The sequence below is a fragment of the Augochlora pura genome, chromosome 7 (assembly GCF_028453695.1).
Source record: "Augochlora pura isolate Apur16 chromosome 7, APUR_v2.2.1, whole genome shotgun sequence".
Taxonomy (NCBI): domain Eukaryota; kingdom Metazoa; phylum Arthropoda; class Insecta; order Hymenoptera; family Halictidae; genus Augochlora; species Augochlora pura.
The window spans coordinates 37,719,919-37,737,597 of record NC_135778.1 but is presented as its reverse complement, the minus strand read 5'-3'; the positions used below and the strand labels follow the sequence as shown (position 1 = coordinate 37,737,597).

Below are 17,679 nucleotides of genomic sequence, written 5' to 3'. Positions count from 1 at the left end.
AGTATCCGCAGAAAAATTTCGCAATAATAATTTAATTAAATGCGTTTCTAAAACTCTTCGCGATTCAACACCGCGAGCCTATGATACATTATATTATATCCATCGTGTTTGCGCCCAGCATCAATTCAACGAATCGAAGGGCAAACATAAATTACATGCTCCGAATACATAAATAATTAATATAACTAATCGGAGAATAATACAGTTGCGTAATTCTAGTGTGCACGGTTGTGTAAAGAGTACATTTAATTGTTAAACGACAATAAACGTTCCCCTAACTGTTTACACCGACGCCTAAAAAACTGTTCTCCGGTTTCAGACACATCTCAATCCCGATATAATTAAAAAACATATTTTAATTAATAAAACGAAATACATTGGCGGAGATGTCAGGAATTTTTTCTCGGCATTCCCCTTACGATGCCAAAAAGGTCGTTCCAATAATGTTAGCTCGTGGAATGAATCCTGTCGTGTAAATTGATCATAGCAAACGTCAGCAACGAAAAGATATGTGTACCGAGACGTTCGAACGATTTTAGCCACTCTGCCGCCTCTACGGTGCAGAGGGGAACTGAATACATCGCGGTCGTTTAGGTCACTAACTTATAGTTTTTCCATTCCTCTGTTATCTCCTCTCTCTCTCTTTTTTTTGCTATTCATCATGATCCTTTTGATTCAGACAGTACATTCAAAGCAGGAAAGACCAATTTACCTGGCAATCATCTCTCTCTATACCAAATTATATATCAGTTTTGCGTACACAAAGCCGCAATCGTTGCCCGGTTAAATTCGGCAACGGCGAAGTACTCCATTGCAGTGCGCCTGATTAAAAGCAGCTGGAATGTGCTGTATACGTTTAACGATCATCCAGACAGATAGCGGACATCAGACATAGTTTTCTTGCGTGTTAAACAATGCAGTGTCCTGTACATCGTTTAATCTCATCGGTTCGCATATCGCAGGACTTGCGAGGAAAATAACACAACTCACGTAACGCGCGAATTTCCATTTATCGCTACAACGACGTTACACACGCTCCTCGACTAATTATGGAAATTTTTTTATTAAGTCATCTTCGTGATCCGGCCAGTACGCGAGCATTCGTGTCGCCTCTACATCCGATTCACGTCGCACTGTTTTCCGTATCCTACAAACACGTCTTATCGTTAGCCGTGTCCCGACTCTCGTCGCGAACAAGTGCGTATATTTGAATCTACGTTACGAGTTACAATTCTTCTTGCTCATTAATTTGATTAAGGTAACGGTCCGATCATGTTCGAAAAACAGTTTCTCGGCTCATCTAGAAAACATACTATTCTGAGTTGTGTAACTTTTCTCGTAGACGCGCGACACGTTTTTTACATAGTATCCTTTATTGCGCGCGTACGAAGTACTTCCTGTCCTGAAACAGAAGGAGAAAACGTTTCTAGAGAGACCTCTTCAGAGTAACATTGCGGATCTCGTGTCTTCAATTTCATTTCAATAAAATTTTATTCAGTTTGATTTCGTTAAGTTTTAATACAAAGAACTTATAAGCTCTGGAAATCATATCTGATCAATTTTTAAGATTTACCCTGGATTCTTATTAAAAAAAAAATCCTCCTCTTTTTATGACAAATTTATGTTATGAATTTCCATCGAAGACACGAGACACTTGGCTAATATGCTGATCAATATTATAGAAGCTGAAAAAACATTACATAAATTTCATATGTATAACAAGCAAATATATGATCTGTCAATAATATAATATTATAATACAATCAATTACTGCTCGTATCAAAGTGTGTTCGTATATATACAAATGATAATTGTTAAGTGTTTCATGCTCGGGAGCAGTAATCAACGTTTCACAAAGATGATAACGACTCTCACAACACGTGTGTTAACAGTTCAAATAAACGCCTGCGTATAAATAATATCTAAGAAAACAAGAACAAACGTGGGAAAACAGTGTCAGTTGGACAGTGAATGCGGTTTGTGATAAATAACAACGAAAAAGACTTCTCTGTGCATCGACACAAAAAACATTGAAAAAATATGTATACATATATATAAAATATAATCTACGTATATCTACGGATACGCACCTGTTGGTTAAATTACTTTTGTTCCGTTTCCGGTCCAGACGAAATCGTACTCCTTAAGGTGACATCCTTTTATCTAAGTCCCGGCCCGCAGAGTACTCAAATCAAAGCGAAACAAAACGAAAACACAGGATATCGAAAAAAAAACGACTGGTAACAATGAGATGGTTAACAACACAAATGCGTGCGAATAAAATTAAATGATGCAAACCGATTATACACATTCTCCGGTTTGTTCAAAAGAAGGTACGTATCTTTCTACACATAATTTATCAAACGATAAAACAACGATGACAACGAAAGTCGGACAGATGGTTGGTGAATAATGACGGTTCCCAATACGAGGTCTCTCATCCCCCCGCAAACAATGTGAATCAAATAACACATATGATACGTTGTCTCAGTTAGAAAATAATTTATTCATTCGCTCTCGTTAAAGTATCAAGGCACTACTTATATTAAATTATTCCAGTTTGTTACCGATTGCAAATTCAAACATTACAACATGTATTCATTAGCCTAACAACGTACTTGTTGTTCTTTCGTTTAAACGGGCACTCGAAGTGTTATCTGTAATAAGTAGAACTTGGGATACAAGGTGCCTCATATGTGGAAAAAGTACCCTTCGTATCTTTCTAAAATATAATAGTTACTTGTTATACAAATGAGACTCATTTAAAATAATAATATTAATATTAATAGTAATAATAATGATATTAATATTAATAATAATAATAATAGTAATAATTATAATAATAATAATATGCACAGCACAGACTGTAGATCTTTTGCATCTAAATTGACTTTGCAACAACTAGTACGAACAGAAAATTATCTTCGATACAATTATTCGAGCAAAAGGGACATGTGGGTGAAGGAATATTTTTAATTATACGTACATCCCTTCGAAAATTGAATAATCCCATATAAAACAATCTATCTGGCTTGTAAAAGTAAAAGAACAGTCCGTTTACATGCAAAAGATGAGCAGACCGCTGCAGATTCAAATAGTATAAATTGCACAAGATCTAACCATTCTTTACAAATATATATAATACTCTGAAGGGGAAACAGTTAAAATATTGCAATTAATTTAGAGACACCTCACATCACAATAATATTTAAAAAGTAAGACACAATCAACGTAACCTTAAGCCAGATAAAATGTCTTGCATTAATAATTTAAAATAAATGCATTATTACATAAAAGGGGTAATTGAATGCAACGTGATAATAACAATTATTGGAGAAATTCAGGAGTTTGTATATGATTGTGTACGTGTGTTGTGGATGCGTGTGTGTTCATGTGCACTCGTAGTAAAATCGGAATAAACTGTAAGAAACATTGTATGAAACATATGTCATAACAATAAATGCGTTTCCTTCACTCGTTCACCTGCCGATCGTCACAGTACTATTAATCTTTTCTGCACATCAATTATAAAATGGTCACCTTTGCAAATCTATACTGAGCTATATAGTTAAGCAAAGCTGCTGCTAAGGATCGACTACTCATAGTACTTTATGTGCGTAGCTTTCGCAGTATTTTTGGCTTCAGAAAAAAAGAACGGCTCGATTCTCGCTTTCTACCATTACTTTCCTCTTTTTTATCAGCCAAGAGTACCGCGTAAAACAGTAAACTGTACATTCTGTTATCAAAATAATGTTTTCTGGAAGCATCGTTTAGTCTAATCGCTTTCTACGTGTTGTCGTTATACATAAATAGTGCAATAAGAAGAACGATAATCTTCAATGAAAAGCACCTTCTTTGAATTCCGATTTAACATTTTAACAACGTGATATACAAATGTCCTCGACGTTTCATCTGATGGAAAAAAAAGAAGCTAAAAGAGTCTAATCGAAAGGCATTATTATCACAGTTTATGAATGGAAGTTTTTTGCAAAGGCTTCAGTATTTTCTATACGAAATATATTCTCGTGGGCGATTGGAAAGAAATAGCAAGGAACGTTATACGAAACACTTGTAAATGTAAAAAGAGAATGTGCAGTTACGATGTGCTTTTACCGGGGATACTTGGCTGCGAGAAACAGTATCAAATGCCCAGAATTGCCAATAAGGCCAGTTCCTATAATTCGACTACACATTTATGCCTCCCAGTGATACGCGCTATCACTAGGGTCGTCTCCATAGCAGTTTCCAATCCAGGAACAGTTTTCATGAAAAGACAATCATAAATAGGCACCGTTCCGATAAATCCTCATTAATATTCGTCAACGATTAAGTATCACCACTCTCTCCTTGGGAGTACAGACCTTGGGTAATACACCGACAAATTTTTCGAGTGATCAGGCATAATTGAACGATAGTAGCAATACTACAGACGAAAGATAATCCTACGTGGAAGAGTGAATCCCGAAAGCCTGAAAAATCTTGCTTTTAAAACCGGGTTTGTTAGAATTAGCGTCGTTGTGGCCAGACTGTCCTTCGTGTAGCGCCCTTTGTGCCAGCGAGCTCTGTGATTGTGTGTTGTATCGCCAATTCGTCAGAACGGGCCGGATAACGAAAAAAGAACAAAAAGAAAGAAGAAAAGGATAGTAGACGACTAATCGTGTGCTACTACATGCAGTGCAACTAATATGTATATCTCTTAACATCTAACACAACGTACCTCATCATGTTGTTCGTATTCGCTATTCGCTAAACTGGACCGCGAACCACGTCTTGTCGATCCCTTTCCTTCCCCTAGAATTTGCGCGACCTTCCCCTGCTTCACGAACTCCATTGTCTGCTTTAAAAAGAGATAAGCAACTTGAAGAACGGATACATTGTTTCTTATTTCAAACTAAATCAACGGCACGTGAATCATTCGCAATGCGAATAGAAAACGTAAAAAATTGTTCCAGGTCGATTGCTTTGGAGATATTTCTTTTGCCGTGCTACTTTAACAAAACTTTCACAGAGAAAAACTATCTCGACTGAATATAATTGTACAGTAATTTCACTAACCTCCTTCCCTGACCTCAGAGCACAATCATCCAGAGTATCCGCCGCCTCGTACTTCCCTTGTCTTCGATAAAGCGCACTCAGATTTTTCAGAGTTGTTGTAACTGTTGGTGAGTCCACTTTAGCTTGTTTGTGCCAACCTCCGTACTCTCCATAAGGAGTATTTTCTTTATTCTTTTGCTTATTCTCTTCTCTTTCCTCCGCAACCTGAACGCGCAAGAATCACCATTACAAATGCTTTTGTGAGTCCTACCCTATTTAAATGAGATTTACGGAACTTACATTACCTGCCAAATTGGTTTATTATCATTAGCAATAGCACCAAATTCCTTCTCGTGTGCTCTAGTCAACACTTGTTTGTACAGAACTTCCGCTTCTTTGTATCTCCCCTGTTTCAAGAAACATGACGCCAAGTTGTTTTTCGTTTTCGCAACGTTAGGATCGTCTGGGCCAAGTTTCATCTCGTAAATCTCAAGAGCCCGTTGATAATACCGTTGCACTTCCTCGTATTTAGCCTGATTCTGACAGAGTAATGCGAGATTGTTTAATTGTTTCGCAACATCCGGATGGTCACGTCCAAGAACCACTTCTCTGATCGCGAGAGCACGCTTACACAGTGGCTCTGCTTCTTTGTATTTGCCACGTTTCCCATATAAAACAGCTAGATTGTTCAAAGTAGCAGCCACTGCAGGATGGTTATCACCTAATGTCTTCTCTCGAATAGACAATGCATCGTTCAATAGATTTGCTGCTTCTTTGAATTTATTTTGGTCTCTGTACACTAAAGCGAGAATATTTAACATTGTGGCGACGTCCGGATGGTCGTGACCGGAAGTTTTCTCCAAATCCTCCAGCGCTTGCTTGCAAAGAGGCACTGCCACTTCATAACGACCTTGGGCTGCGTATTGAATTACCAAATTGTGCAATGTACGTAAGCGCGCAGGTATTTCATATCCAGCGTTCACTTGTTGTGCAAATTGCGATGGTGGTGTTGGTGATATTACTATAATTAAAATAATGAGCTTTGCAAAAAAGTAGTCCTTATTGCAATGACTTAAGTCGGTGTGAAAATAAAATTTGATTGCAGCATAGTACACTAATGATCAGTGCGACACCAGAAAGTTTGACTACCCTCTAAAAGTATACGAAAAAAGACAAAACTTGACGAAGAATGCAGTGAAGTTAGAAAATGACTTTCACACAGACTTAATGGAAATTCGAACAATCGACAATATAAATAAAAAGTGAACATACACTTACTATTTCGGTCATCCACATCATCATCTGGAAACAGATCAACTACAGGATCTTTACCTAACTTTAGTCTATCTTTAGAAGTCTCATCATCAGCAGGAGGATCAGGATCATATTGTCTCATACTGTGCATGAACTCTAAATGTTTATTAGCTTCCTCCAATGCGACTAACTAGAAAATAGTCATCAATACTATACGTATAATTCAAACATTTTGAATCTAATACGAATCGAATGTAAAGGGATTACTTACTGCTTGTTGACTAGCTTGCAATTTCTGCTGTGTTCCAGCCAATTCATCCCTCAACCATGCATTTTCTTGACACAGCCTCTTCACTTGTGTTCTAAGCTTTTGCTTTTCAGCTTCAACCTTTTGCAAATGGTTGGCAAGAGCTGTCATGACCTCAGCCTCGCCAAGGCCCAATTCTATCATCTCAATGTTTTTCGATAACAAGCTGGATTTGTCCCTTGCGGCTGGTGCATCTTGCGATTGCAGACCCTGTAGAAGTCCCTCGTGCTCCACACGGAGGGCTTCCAACCCCTGGGCCACTGTTCTGGCACCAGCCACAATTTCATCCTGACTCATGGCCGTCATCCTTCCAATGATTTCTATTTTTTTGCTGCGAATAAAAAGATTCAAATAAATAAATGAAATACGGATAAATATTGTTCGAATTTAATTTTAAAAATATTTATGTTTCAAGTATAGCAAAATATTAGAATTTTATGTGTTATTTTAAAAAATATTGTCTGTGATTCGAGTAAAAACTTTATTAGCGAAATATGAAAACTGTATTAACGTAGAAAACTTTATAGTATATTCCTTGTGAATTATTAGAAGCTCTGGGAAGAAAGCACAGAAAGAAAGGTAAATTAATGGTAGGCGATATTTAGAACGACTCGTTACACGCGCCAATAATTAACTGCAATCAAAAATAGGCATCGCGAAGTATTTCAGTCGAAGCAAGCAGAACGTATCCGACAATGGTTGCCTTGAGAGAAGAACGTTTTGCGAACGGATCCTGTCGAATTTTCAACGAACGTACAATTCTAATAATTCGATACATTTTCGCGACATGCTCGAGATATTCGTACACGTAATTCAGGCAGATTTTAACAAAATTATTACCAATTGAGACTTACCCCATGTTAGGGCCGCGTTAAACTCACAGAAATCAATGGTTTAACGCGTACAAGCATGCGCAAGTCGAGATGCTTCTTTAGTGTGACGCAGGGAGCAAAGTTAATTTTTAATAACAAATTCCGATGAAAGTTACCGTTGCTACAACGAACAAATTATTCGAACATTTATAAGTAACAATAGAAAAGCAACGGGCACAGATTAGAGAAATGGTATTCAATTTGGTAGGAAACCTGGTCCATGCCAGATCCCGAGTTAAACTCGGCAAAATCAATGGCTCGATACTTCGGCGCGTGCGCGCCGCGAGCGTGTTCTTTTATGCGACAGAATGTATATAGATATAACAGGCAGTAAAATTTCGAACGGAGAGAGAAAACGAAGTATTCATTAAATTGATAATCACTTTTTCGATACGTGGCTCATAACCACTGCGAAACAAAATTTCTAATATCATTGAACGAGGTCAGGAATTCAGAACTGTCTGTCTGTAAACCTTGACCTCGCGCAATCGTCCTTGATCTCGCTGAAACGCAACGGCCTAACGAACGACGCGTACGAGACCATTTCTAGCTACCACCATTTATAGACACTTCCTTTAACTTTAAAGGAATGGAATCCAGAAATACCGAGTCCACGTTATTATAGGTTGACTTTTTTTACGATATAAATAATAGCGAAGAGGGTTAAGTAAATGTTTGAAAGTTTTCTACCGATGCATCGATTTCTCACGGAACCTGCGTTTATGGTAAACTAACAGAGAAAGTGTTTTCCAGCTGATGGGAACGGAGAGCGACATGCAACGAAATGTTCATGCCAGTCTTTTTCGCGTGGAACTAGTAATATCGAGCAATTTGTTCCAATCGTCTCGCATGCACGCATCTATGCACAATTCCTATACCATGTGTCGCGATGAATGATAATTCTGTTAGACAAAAGGGATAGGCGAAGACACACCATGTAAGGTTTCTAATGAAAATGCTCCTGGTAATTAGAGCTTGCTGCATTCACGTAAATGCGCGACGTAAAAGGAAGAAATGAAAGAGAAGGAAATCGATCAGGGACGTGTGTACGTGTGTCTCTCTGTGTGTCTACGGGTACTATATAAGTAAAGTTTCGTAAGTAGGGGTGAACTACTCACATTCTATAAGCGTTCAGCGTTTTTGACATATCTGTTCTACCCATCGGTAAAGTTGGGCTCTGTTGGACCTACCTAATGTCGTACAAGCAAAAAAAGTTTCGAACTTTCTACTATATCGATCTGTCTACCGTTTCACGGGGGGACAGGTCGCGGACGTATTGTCACTTTCAGTCGAACGTAGTCTGTTTTAAAAAATTCATCTATCTCCTGGCTTTAAAAGTAGAAAAATATAATTTAATCCTATATGTACATGTGCACTACGGTTGCCCGGGATGGTAAAATTTAAAGGGGGGCACTTCGCGGAATCGCGTTTAATTCTTTACTGAGGGGGTTACGTTTGGCTTCGCACCCTCCGCATGAAACGGGGGTGGTATTCGAGTGGGGGTGGATTGCGCATGCGTCTCGCAATTCCGTTGGACCTGTTACTATATCGCATATGAAATACGTGCATAGGGACGCACGAATGTCCAGACGAATTTGCAGCAGAACGAGTATAATGCGTCTCCGCGTTAAGAAACGTCACGCGATGTCCATCGCTACGACGATGTACAAATATAGGCGTTAGTCGGTCAGTGGGAATAACTCGAGGGTGCGTAAGGGTGCGATGAATGAAGCTCGTAGAAGGTGACGCGTGGATGACACTTAACGCATCACAGGCTGGGGGGTGGAAATCGTTGTTCACCTTTTATAAGCACCCCTTCCAGAACCAAGAGAAAATACACGCCAGTGTACGTTACAGGGTCATTTGTGATCCACCTTGAAATTCTCGTAATACACACCTCTGCATCTAATTGCTTCGTTACAATTTTTATCTTTTTTTACATAGGCTAGGAACTTAACAAAACTTAAATATGAAAGAATTTATGAATATTTTGGAGCCAACAAGAATTTAATTCATAATAAGAATATAGCTGGGAAATTTTTTGCTACGAGAAAATAATGCTGGAGTAACTAATTGTAGTTTAGGAAGCGGGCGGTGACCGTCATTCAATGTTAGATAACACTTGTGTACATACGCTGTTTGCAATGTATGTCATTAAAGGTTTTCCATTACTACTTGGAGACTACTAAATTTCTGAAATAAAAATTTGATATTTATCCCTTTCGGAGCTTTTTCCTAGGGTCGTTATTCTGCGATTTTGTTAATATTTTATTGTATTGCGTTTATTTGCTTTTCAAAATTACATTTATAGAATTATACATGAAATCGTACGTACAGTGAGTCACAAGTGTATCGTTATGTTGAATAAGTCGCCGATAACTGTGTCTATACCTGAAGAATTTGAAACTTAGCTAGTTAATTTTTAAAGCGGGAAAAAGTCATTAGGGACGGTAGCCACCTAGCAGCAGATATCGTAAGTATAGAATAACTTCGTTCCGCTATGATAAAGTAAAACTACATTTTTATACCAACGATTTTACTTTTTCGCTTTTATTTTAACTTTCTATTCTACCAAATATGTGAACTCGTGACATTAAAGCCGACCAGATTAATACGATCTGTAGAAAAGATATATACGGTTAACAATAATACGAATTTCAAGCAGCATTTATTTATCAACTAATTAATTTCGTTCGATTTCACGAATACATTTTAGAACGACAAAAGGCCAGCTTAGGCTGTTTTCGCAATCGTTCGCCTTTAAGAGGAATAGAGTCCGGTAGCCGATGACTCATGGCATGACGACAGAACATTGAACGTACTGTACCATGTGCACTCGCTCGTAAAGAAGCGCACTACATACAACGATGTGTATGCATCGTACGATATTGCATTCCCAAATTTCGATCTTCCAATAGAAAATATTCATGATTTTCTCTAGATTTTATTCGAATAAAATAAGACCAAGAACTGTTGGTATAAATTCGTATAATTTTCGGAACATAAATTTTAGTGACATCATAATTCAATTAGATACACAAATGAGGAATCCAATGGTGGTAATCCGAAAGAACAGGTGCGTCAACGTCTGACGTCAACTGTGCAAACTATCGATGTATAACAGTTTACAATAAGACATTTTATGATGCAAGTATTTTGTACAAGCGCGGCAAGAACCGAATACCGAGTAATAAACAGTCCGTGAATGAAATTTCTGTATCGAGTTTTCGAAAATAGAAAGGGGTCAACGACAGGCCAAGCAGGTGCAACGAATTTTTAGACGTGAACAGAGCGACAACGTGATACAATTGACTGCCCATGTTTGTAAGATGTAACGGCTAAAACGCTGATTAGAATACGTATCGTATGACGACCGCATATCCGCTCTTGAGAATTCCTATAGCAAACCGTGTGAGCACAGTTTCAGACAGTGCGCTGTTTAAAAGTCGAAAAATTAAAAATTACCCCCTCCCTAAAAAAACGAACGATTTAATGTTCAATTACGCAAAGATATGAAGGGACCTGCTACCATATTGATAACCAATTCCGTTAAGTGTCTAGCATTCTGACTATCATATTCAGCTTATCTCAAAATCCATAATTTCTCGCACTTATCTATATTCATTTATGTAATAATATAAACATAACATAGAAACTATTATGTTAAACAATAAGAACGGTATGTCGTTTCTACTAGGAGAATTAGTGGAAATCCGTCGAAACGCCTACCTTTCTAAAGGCATCGAAACAGGGATAATTATCATGACAATCGTCGTCATGCTTGGTGATTTTTTTGTTATGGTTCCACAGAATCTCACAGAAATGTATTAAAATCATTCGTATCCCGCTGTGATCGGCTATTAAAGGTGTGGTGAAAAATATTGCAGGAGAATGACATCTCTTTCTTGTGCGCGTTAAAAAATGCAAAAAAAATTCCCACGGAGAGAAACATTTGCAATGATTAAAAAAATTTGACTCACTCTTCAGTACGGTCCATGCAGGGAAACTTCCTTCTTCAGTATATCATCCCACTTCCTTGAATGACAAAATTGTCGATGCACTATGAAAGAGGCGTCTCCGAGGTTTTTTTGTTCTTCAAACAAACGAGAAAAGCTTCACAGTTCTAGGTTGTAGAATGTTCTTAATATACGTCCGGTAACGACGTACGACGTCACTGTCACCGATAAAGTTGGAGAAACGAAAATTTCACTCACCGGCCACGAAGTTACCGTGAAACTGTTTTCACGACGGTACGAACAATCGCTGGCTTGTACTCCAAAAATTTACCAGTACGAATTCTACAAAACGGTAGAGGAAACATGCATTTTATTCCCGGACGTTTGATGACAGACAAAGATGGTGGGAACCGTTAAACTTATAACTAGTGCGATAACCACATATTTCGTATTTCGGACTCGTGTGAAACGAGCACTACTCGTTGCTTTTCGTTCCCGTTGCAATATAGATTTCCATAAAATCACGTGTAGGAAGAAAATATGCTTCCCTTCGAGAGAAAATCCAGGCGAAATCTTCGGAACACAAGGACCACCGTAAGGCGATCTTAAAAACGCGACTTCAGCGACACCTCGATTGTAGTGACAGTTGCCAGAACTTGTTATTAGGTTTACGGCGATTTCTATGAAACGAATTTGGACAAAAGATGACTAATATCGCGTGACCTGTTTGAAACATGTACAGTAACGGGTTCTACACCTGTAAACTTTTTCGTGCTCCCCAAACTGACTCGCGCATCCCTATCATTTTACTGTGCATCCGGCTTCACGGAAGTACTTTAGAATGAGAACGAGATACGATGGAAAAAAACAGAACGATAACCATCAATTCGTTCGGTTGGCGCGCCATCTGAGATATGCCTCGTGGAATTCTAATTGTAAAAGAGCTTCAACTTTCAAATAAACGAAATCTGTTGTCAATGATACTGCTGAACGTGAGCTTAAGTTAAGCTTATGGAAGAGTATAATAAAATATTATCAAAAGATGAGGAGGAGAAACAATATATACTATAAATTATATCGGAGTATAGAAAAATATTTCTTAATGTAATAAAACATAATTTAATGGAAGATATGTAAATTGATAGGTTAATTTGGTGGCATCTGGATAACATCGCTGTAATGGAGTTCCTGAAGCTCCATTTTTCGATGACAAAATAATGCATTTGGCCTCGTCTGTGATTAACTGTTTGAGTACACCAACACTTTGAGTGTTTGTTGTTCACTAATTTCTTAGAAGAAAAAAGAATTTTATATTTTTTATAGGCCAATATCTCTTGAATGTTTAAATATTGCTGAGAAGAGATTAAAATTTGATTTCTACTTAAAGGAACGGATGAACATTCATACCTAACAGCTTATTTCTAAAAATCTCCATTACGAGACTGACTCGTTGCAGTATGACAAAGGGTTAAAGATTAAAATCGGATAGATTCAACGTTACCGACTGTTGATTACGAGACGCGTTTGAAAATCTCTTTAGTTCGCACACGTTGCCGCCATGTTCGTGTTACTATTTTGCTACTTGCTATTGCTACATTTAGTCGTGCTTCGTGCTTCACACGTTGAAGTGTTAGGAACGAAGTAGAAAACATTTTTCTGACAGTTGAGATGTCCTGAAGTTGATCCAAGATCATAGTACGTAATTTTTTTTATAATAAATATACAAATCAGCGATCATGAAAAAAATGAGTCTCATATTCTATTGAAAAACTATATACCTTCGCGTTTGATCTCGGTTCATAACCACTGGTGGAAGTTGTACGAAGCATCTCATACAACGTATTTTTATCAATTTTTAGAGAACTTGTCGAAGTGCCACTCTCTCGCCTATTTCGACGAGTTTTGAATAGAATAATGTTGCTGGTTGTTTCGGTATGACCAATTGCATTTAGTTTGTTTCGGGCATGGATAAAATAAAATCTCTCCAATTGTCCCTCAGCTTATAAACAAAAATGGACAACTTAAGAAGAGCGGATACGCTTATTCAAGTCTCGCGGTTCGTTTTTATAGCTATCAATTTTTTCAAACTTTGCCAACTCGGAAAATTGGTATCTAAATTACTTTATTAACACTATAAGGATTTATAACATCAAATCATTATAAATAGTAGACAAGTTTGAACGTGTTAAAATATGCGGCACAATTAAAAATAATCGCAGCAACTAAATGAACATTATCGTAGCTCCCGAAAACTAGTAAAGGAGCAAACACTGTTACAAAAGGTTCTCAAACAGAAAATTCATTTTCTGCTTTGCTAAATATATATAGTCACGTTAGATGTTGCGTTTTTATTGTTTTTAGCACAACGTAATAATGGAAACGAGTGTCGGGAAACCGGAATCAAATAGAATTAGGAAACCCATGCTTTCGTTGGAGCAACGCTATGAGATCGCTCAGTATTTGGAGGGTGGAGTATCTACCAGGAGATTAGCAGCGGAATTCAACATCCATCCGAGTACGGTTCGACGTATACGGCAAACATCGCACATGGTGACACAGTTCCTCGAGCAGGGTGCCGGACGAAAGAAACGTCGAAATTTACGTAAACCGGTACACCAGGAACTGGACAATCGACTGTACACATGGATTTTAGAACAACAATCGCTTGGCCAACCGGTAACGGACACGATAATGATGCACAAGGCGATGGAGATCAGTAAAGAACTCGGCAGGTCGTCGGATTTCAAGGCTAGCAGAGGATGGCTTTGGGGGTTCAAAAACCGTCACCGTATACGGACGAATGCCTACAGTCGGAAAACCGATCCTAACGCAGCGATGGCGCAACAGTTCGCTGATAGCTTCGTTCGTCAGATAGAGGACGAGGGTATCGAGTACGAGAATATCTATAACATGAACGAGACCAGTTTCGTGTGGAATGCTCTTCCTCTGAAGACCAATGTCGAGTGGAACGACCGATCGACTAAAGTCGGCAGGCCGAACAAGGATAGAGTGACCGTCGGCTTTTGCACTAACGCCACCGGCAGTCACAAACATACGCCGCTGTTTATAAACAGATACGAAAACCCGAGGGTATTGAAACACGTGAAACATAAGCTGCCTGTGATCTACAAGTCTCACGAGGACGCCGCGTTGGATCAGAAACTTTTCGTCGACTGGTACCAGAATCATTTCAAACCGGACGTGATGAATTATCAGTTGCAGCTCGGGACCTGCGGCAAAGTTGTTCTTTTACTGGATAATTCTAGAGCGTACACCGTCGAGATATTTGAAGAGTTCAAGAACGACGAGAGGTTCCAGATTATTCTCCTGCCACCCCATACCAGCCATTTAATTCAGCCTATTGATACATTGATTTCCAAGACTAAAGAAGCATATCACGAGAAGATGTCGAATCGAATGGCAAGCTTCAGCGAGCGAATTGATAACTTTTGCGCTAATTATGACATTAAAGACTGCATCACCTTGTTGCACGAGGCATGGTCCGAGATTAATGCTGCCACCGTAAGAGAAGCATGGAAGTGTCTTATTAAAGAAATGCCTGAATCAGTGATAGAAGAACACAGAGATGACTTTTTTGACTTCGATAATTGCGAAATGAAAGACTCGGCGAAGAATGAGGAAACGGAACCCGTTGATAATGTTGAATTCTTGTCGAATCCGGAAACTGACGTCGATTTGGACACTAACGAAGTAACGTCGATGTCCAATCCTGGAACTGACGATGAAAAAATTTCGAGGGCGTTCGCAACATTAATGCTGTGGTCTAAACAAGAATCGGATATTATTGAATTTAATATCGAATGTTTAAGAAATTATTATTACGGACAAAGGTGACGCGCAATGATGATGATAGTCTACGAAATTATTCCAAAGATGATAACGACTAATGGACTGAAGATTTTGAAATATATTTGTATACTGGTTCTAGTTTTTCTTCGGCCAGATACCAAAATGCTATATAAGCACAGCCTCGAAACTGCTTATTAAGGAATTATAGAAGAAATGCAAGATGAAAAGGACTATTTTGCGTTCAAAATAGAAATATGTTAGTGGTATTCTTTTATCTGTATTAAATACTAATACTGTATTGAATCAAAGTATTTAAATTTGATACTTCACGATTTGTCAAAAAACATTTATGTATAATGGCAACTTCGGTTCTTATAAAAGTATCGGTCAGGCACCGATATTCCCGTAAAAGTATCAATATTTTAAAATATGTATTGTTTAATTTCCTACATCTTTGATACAATTCAGTATTGAATCGAAATTTGTCACCTGGTATCGATAGCCATTGCTGCGGTATCAATCTCATTGCTATTTACCTCACTGGTATCATTGGATAATACCGCTAACATTAGTTTCGAAATTTTTCGCATTTCTACGCCGGCATCAGAATTGAAGAAATGTTCGTCAATCACCGTGCTAACTAAAACTTATTTCATGTTAAGTTACGAAATTGTATCGTTTTAAGGATTTAAATTTAAATTAGAAACACTTACCAATTGTTGTTGAATGTTTGGGAAACACGTTGGAAATGATAAGGGCATACAAATCGGTGGTTGTGTATCTAACGATATACATTGTTGGAGAATAAAAATCGTCGCACGAGCTTTGGAAAAACCATGTATTATAGAATAATAATAGATTACATTGTTCGTGGTAATAATGACGTAATAAATCAGAATATACCTGACAATAGTAGTAAGAACCTAAAATAACGCGAATACTGAATACATATTATTAACAATAATGAGAAGAGGGACTTGGGGGGGGGGGGGGGGGTGCGTTGGGAAAAAGGAAGGGGCCAAGCCGCCCAGAACTGCGTCTCAAGCAAAAAAAAAAAATAATAATATAGCTAAAGAAAAATTATAGCGACAGTAGATTCGATAAAAACAAATAAGATCATTAGATATCGAAAATGTTAACATCATTCAACGATGTTATCGTAGCTTGAGCATTCATTTTGATTTCTTCTAATTTTGTAAAAAACAAGAATCGATCAAACAGTCAACGACGCGAAACGATTTCATTCACGCACACGAAATCCGCTTCTCGTCGGCAAAAAATACATGTTTTCATTTCTCGTACGCGAAAATAGATATGTTCTTTCGATTAGAAGTATGGTAACAGACAGAAATAAAAGCGAAGGACAAGAATAAAACGGAAAGAAAAACATATCGTATATTAAGGAATGATAGACAGGCGGCCGTTCGTTAAGACTTATTGCTAATGTGATCACGATGAATCGCCGAGCGGTCATTCAAGAATCGTATTTGTTTAAAAAAAGTAATCACGCACCCGCGGCGTTGATTCGTATAAAATGTGTGACACCCTTTCTTTTTCTGGAAAAAAAAATTAATAAAATAGATAATTTACTTGCGTTCTCTCCGGGTCGGGCATGAAATTCGTAATGCTTCGTTACGCGCTGTCGTGTTAAAACAAAGAAGAGAATAAGACAAAGGGAAATAGTAAAACAGAAAAATAGAGCGGAAGCCCGTATGTTCTCGAAATGTATGGTAAAACACGTGTGTACGTTATATACCGCGTATCGTACGCAAAACGTGAGAACGCTGCGTTTTGTTTAACAATTTGCCGTTCGGCCGCGCGAGATTATTTATCGCCAAACGAACAACGACCGTGATTCTTTCCCTCTCTTTTTACGTGGCGCTGGAAAAACGGAAAAGAAACGATTGGAACATTGTGGAGGGCAACGGGAAAGACAAACGGAAAACAAAGAGACTAACAATAAGAGAGAGAGAGAGAGAGATAAAGGAGGAAGATCGAGTAGAATTTCCATTTTTCCAACCGAGAGCCAGCTCGTTTTGGGAATAATTCGTTATATCCAGATATCTGGAAATCGTTTGGTCGCACCCCTGGTCTTGCGGATTGGTCCTTTCCCAACGGTGCCACATGGTTTATCAATAATTACGCTAATTTATTCATGAGCTGAGATCTTAACCTTATTAACGAAAGCACCTCGAATACACTAAACGAGAATAACAAAAACAAGGAGAAAAACAAAAGAAAAAGAGTAGCGTTTCGTAATTAAAAAAATAGGGACCGACTGAAACGAGTGTCGAGGTTACGATTGGCTAAGTTTCTTATGGACAGATCATGCTGATGTTCTCTTGCTTGCTTCACTTCTTCTTTCTTTTTTTTTTGGTTTAGATTTTGTATTTTTTTTTCTTTAAATGTCAATTACTTAACGGCTGTAAATGATCCACAGGAGAGG

The 17,679-nt window shown here is 38.1% G+C and overlaps 1 protein-coding gene across 10 annotated transcripts; it reads right to left on the bottom strand.

Annotated features, from left to right (window-relative positions):
• Positions 1-620: 620 nt before the first annotated feature.
• Klc (kinesin light chain) lies at positions 621-12,042 on the bottom strand. 10 transcript variants are annotated; one of them, XR_013494556.1, is made up of 8 exons: positions 8,586-8,902; positions 6,560-6,926; positions 6,307-6,478; positions 5,340-6,055; positions 5,056-5,259; positions 4,718-4,837; positions 2,091-2,722; positions 621-1,402 (listed from the first exon to the last, which is right to left on the bottom strand). XR_013494556.1 is itself a non-coding variant. In XM_078187246.1 (8 exons), exons 2-8 carry the CDS (start codon positions 11,462-11,464, stop codon positions 4,443-4,445), a joined length of 1,716 nt encoding a protein of 571 aa, XP_078043372.1. In that variant the 5' UTR covers positions 11,465-11,560; positions 11,682-12,042; the 3' UTR covers positions 2,734-4,442. The 10 variants fall into 10 exon arrangements, 7 of the variants coding, with proteins under 7 accessions (XP_078043374.1, XP_078043375.1, XP_078043372.1 ...); XM_078187246.1 differs by lacking the exons at positions 621-1,402; positions 2,091-2,722; positions 8,586-8,902 and adding exons at positions 2,734-4,562; positions 11,448-11,560; positions 11,682-12,042; XM_078187247.1 differs by lacking the exons at positions 621-1,402; positions 2,091-2,722 and adding exons at positions 2,734-4,562; positions 7,450-7,588 and having other exon boundaries at positions 8,586-8,600.
• Positions 12,043-17,679: the final 5,637 nt, after the last annotated feature.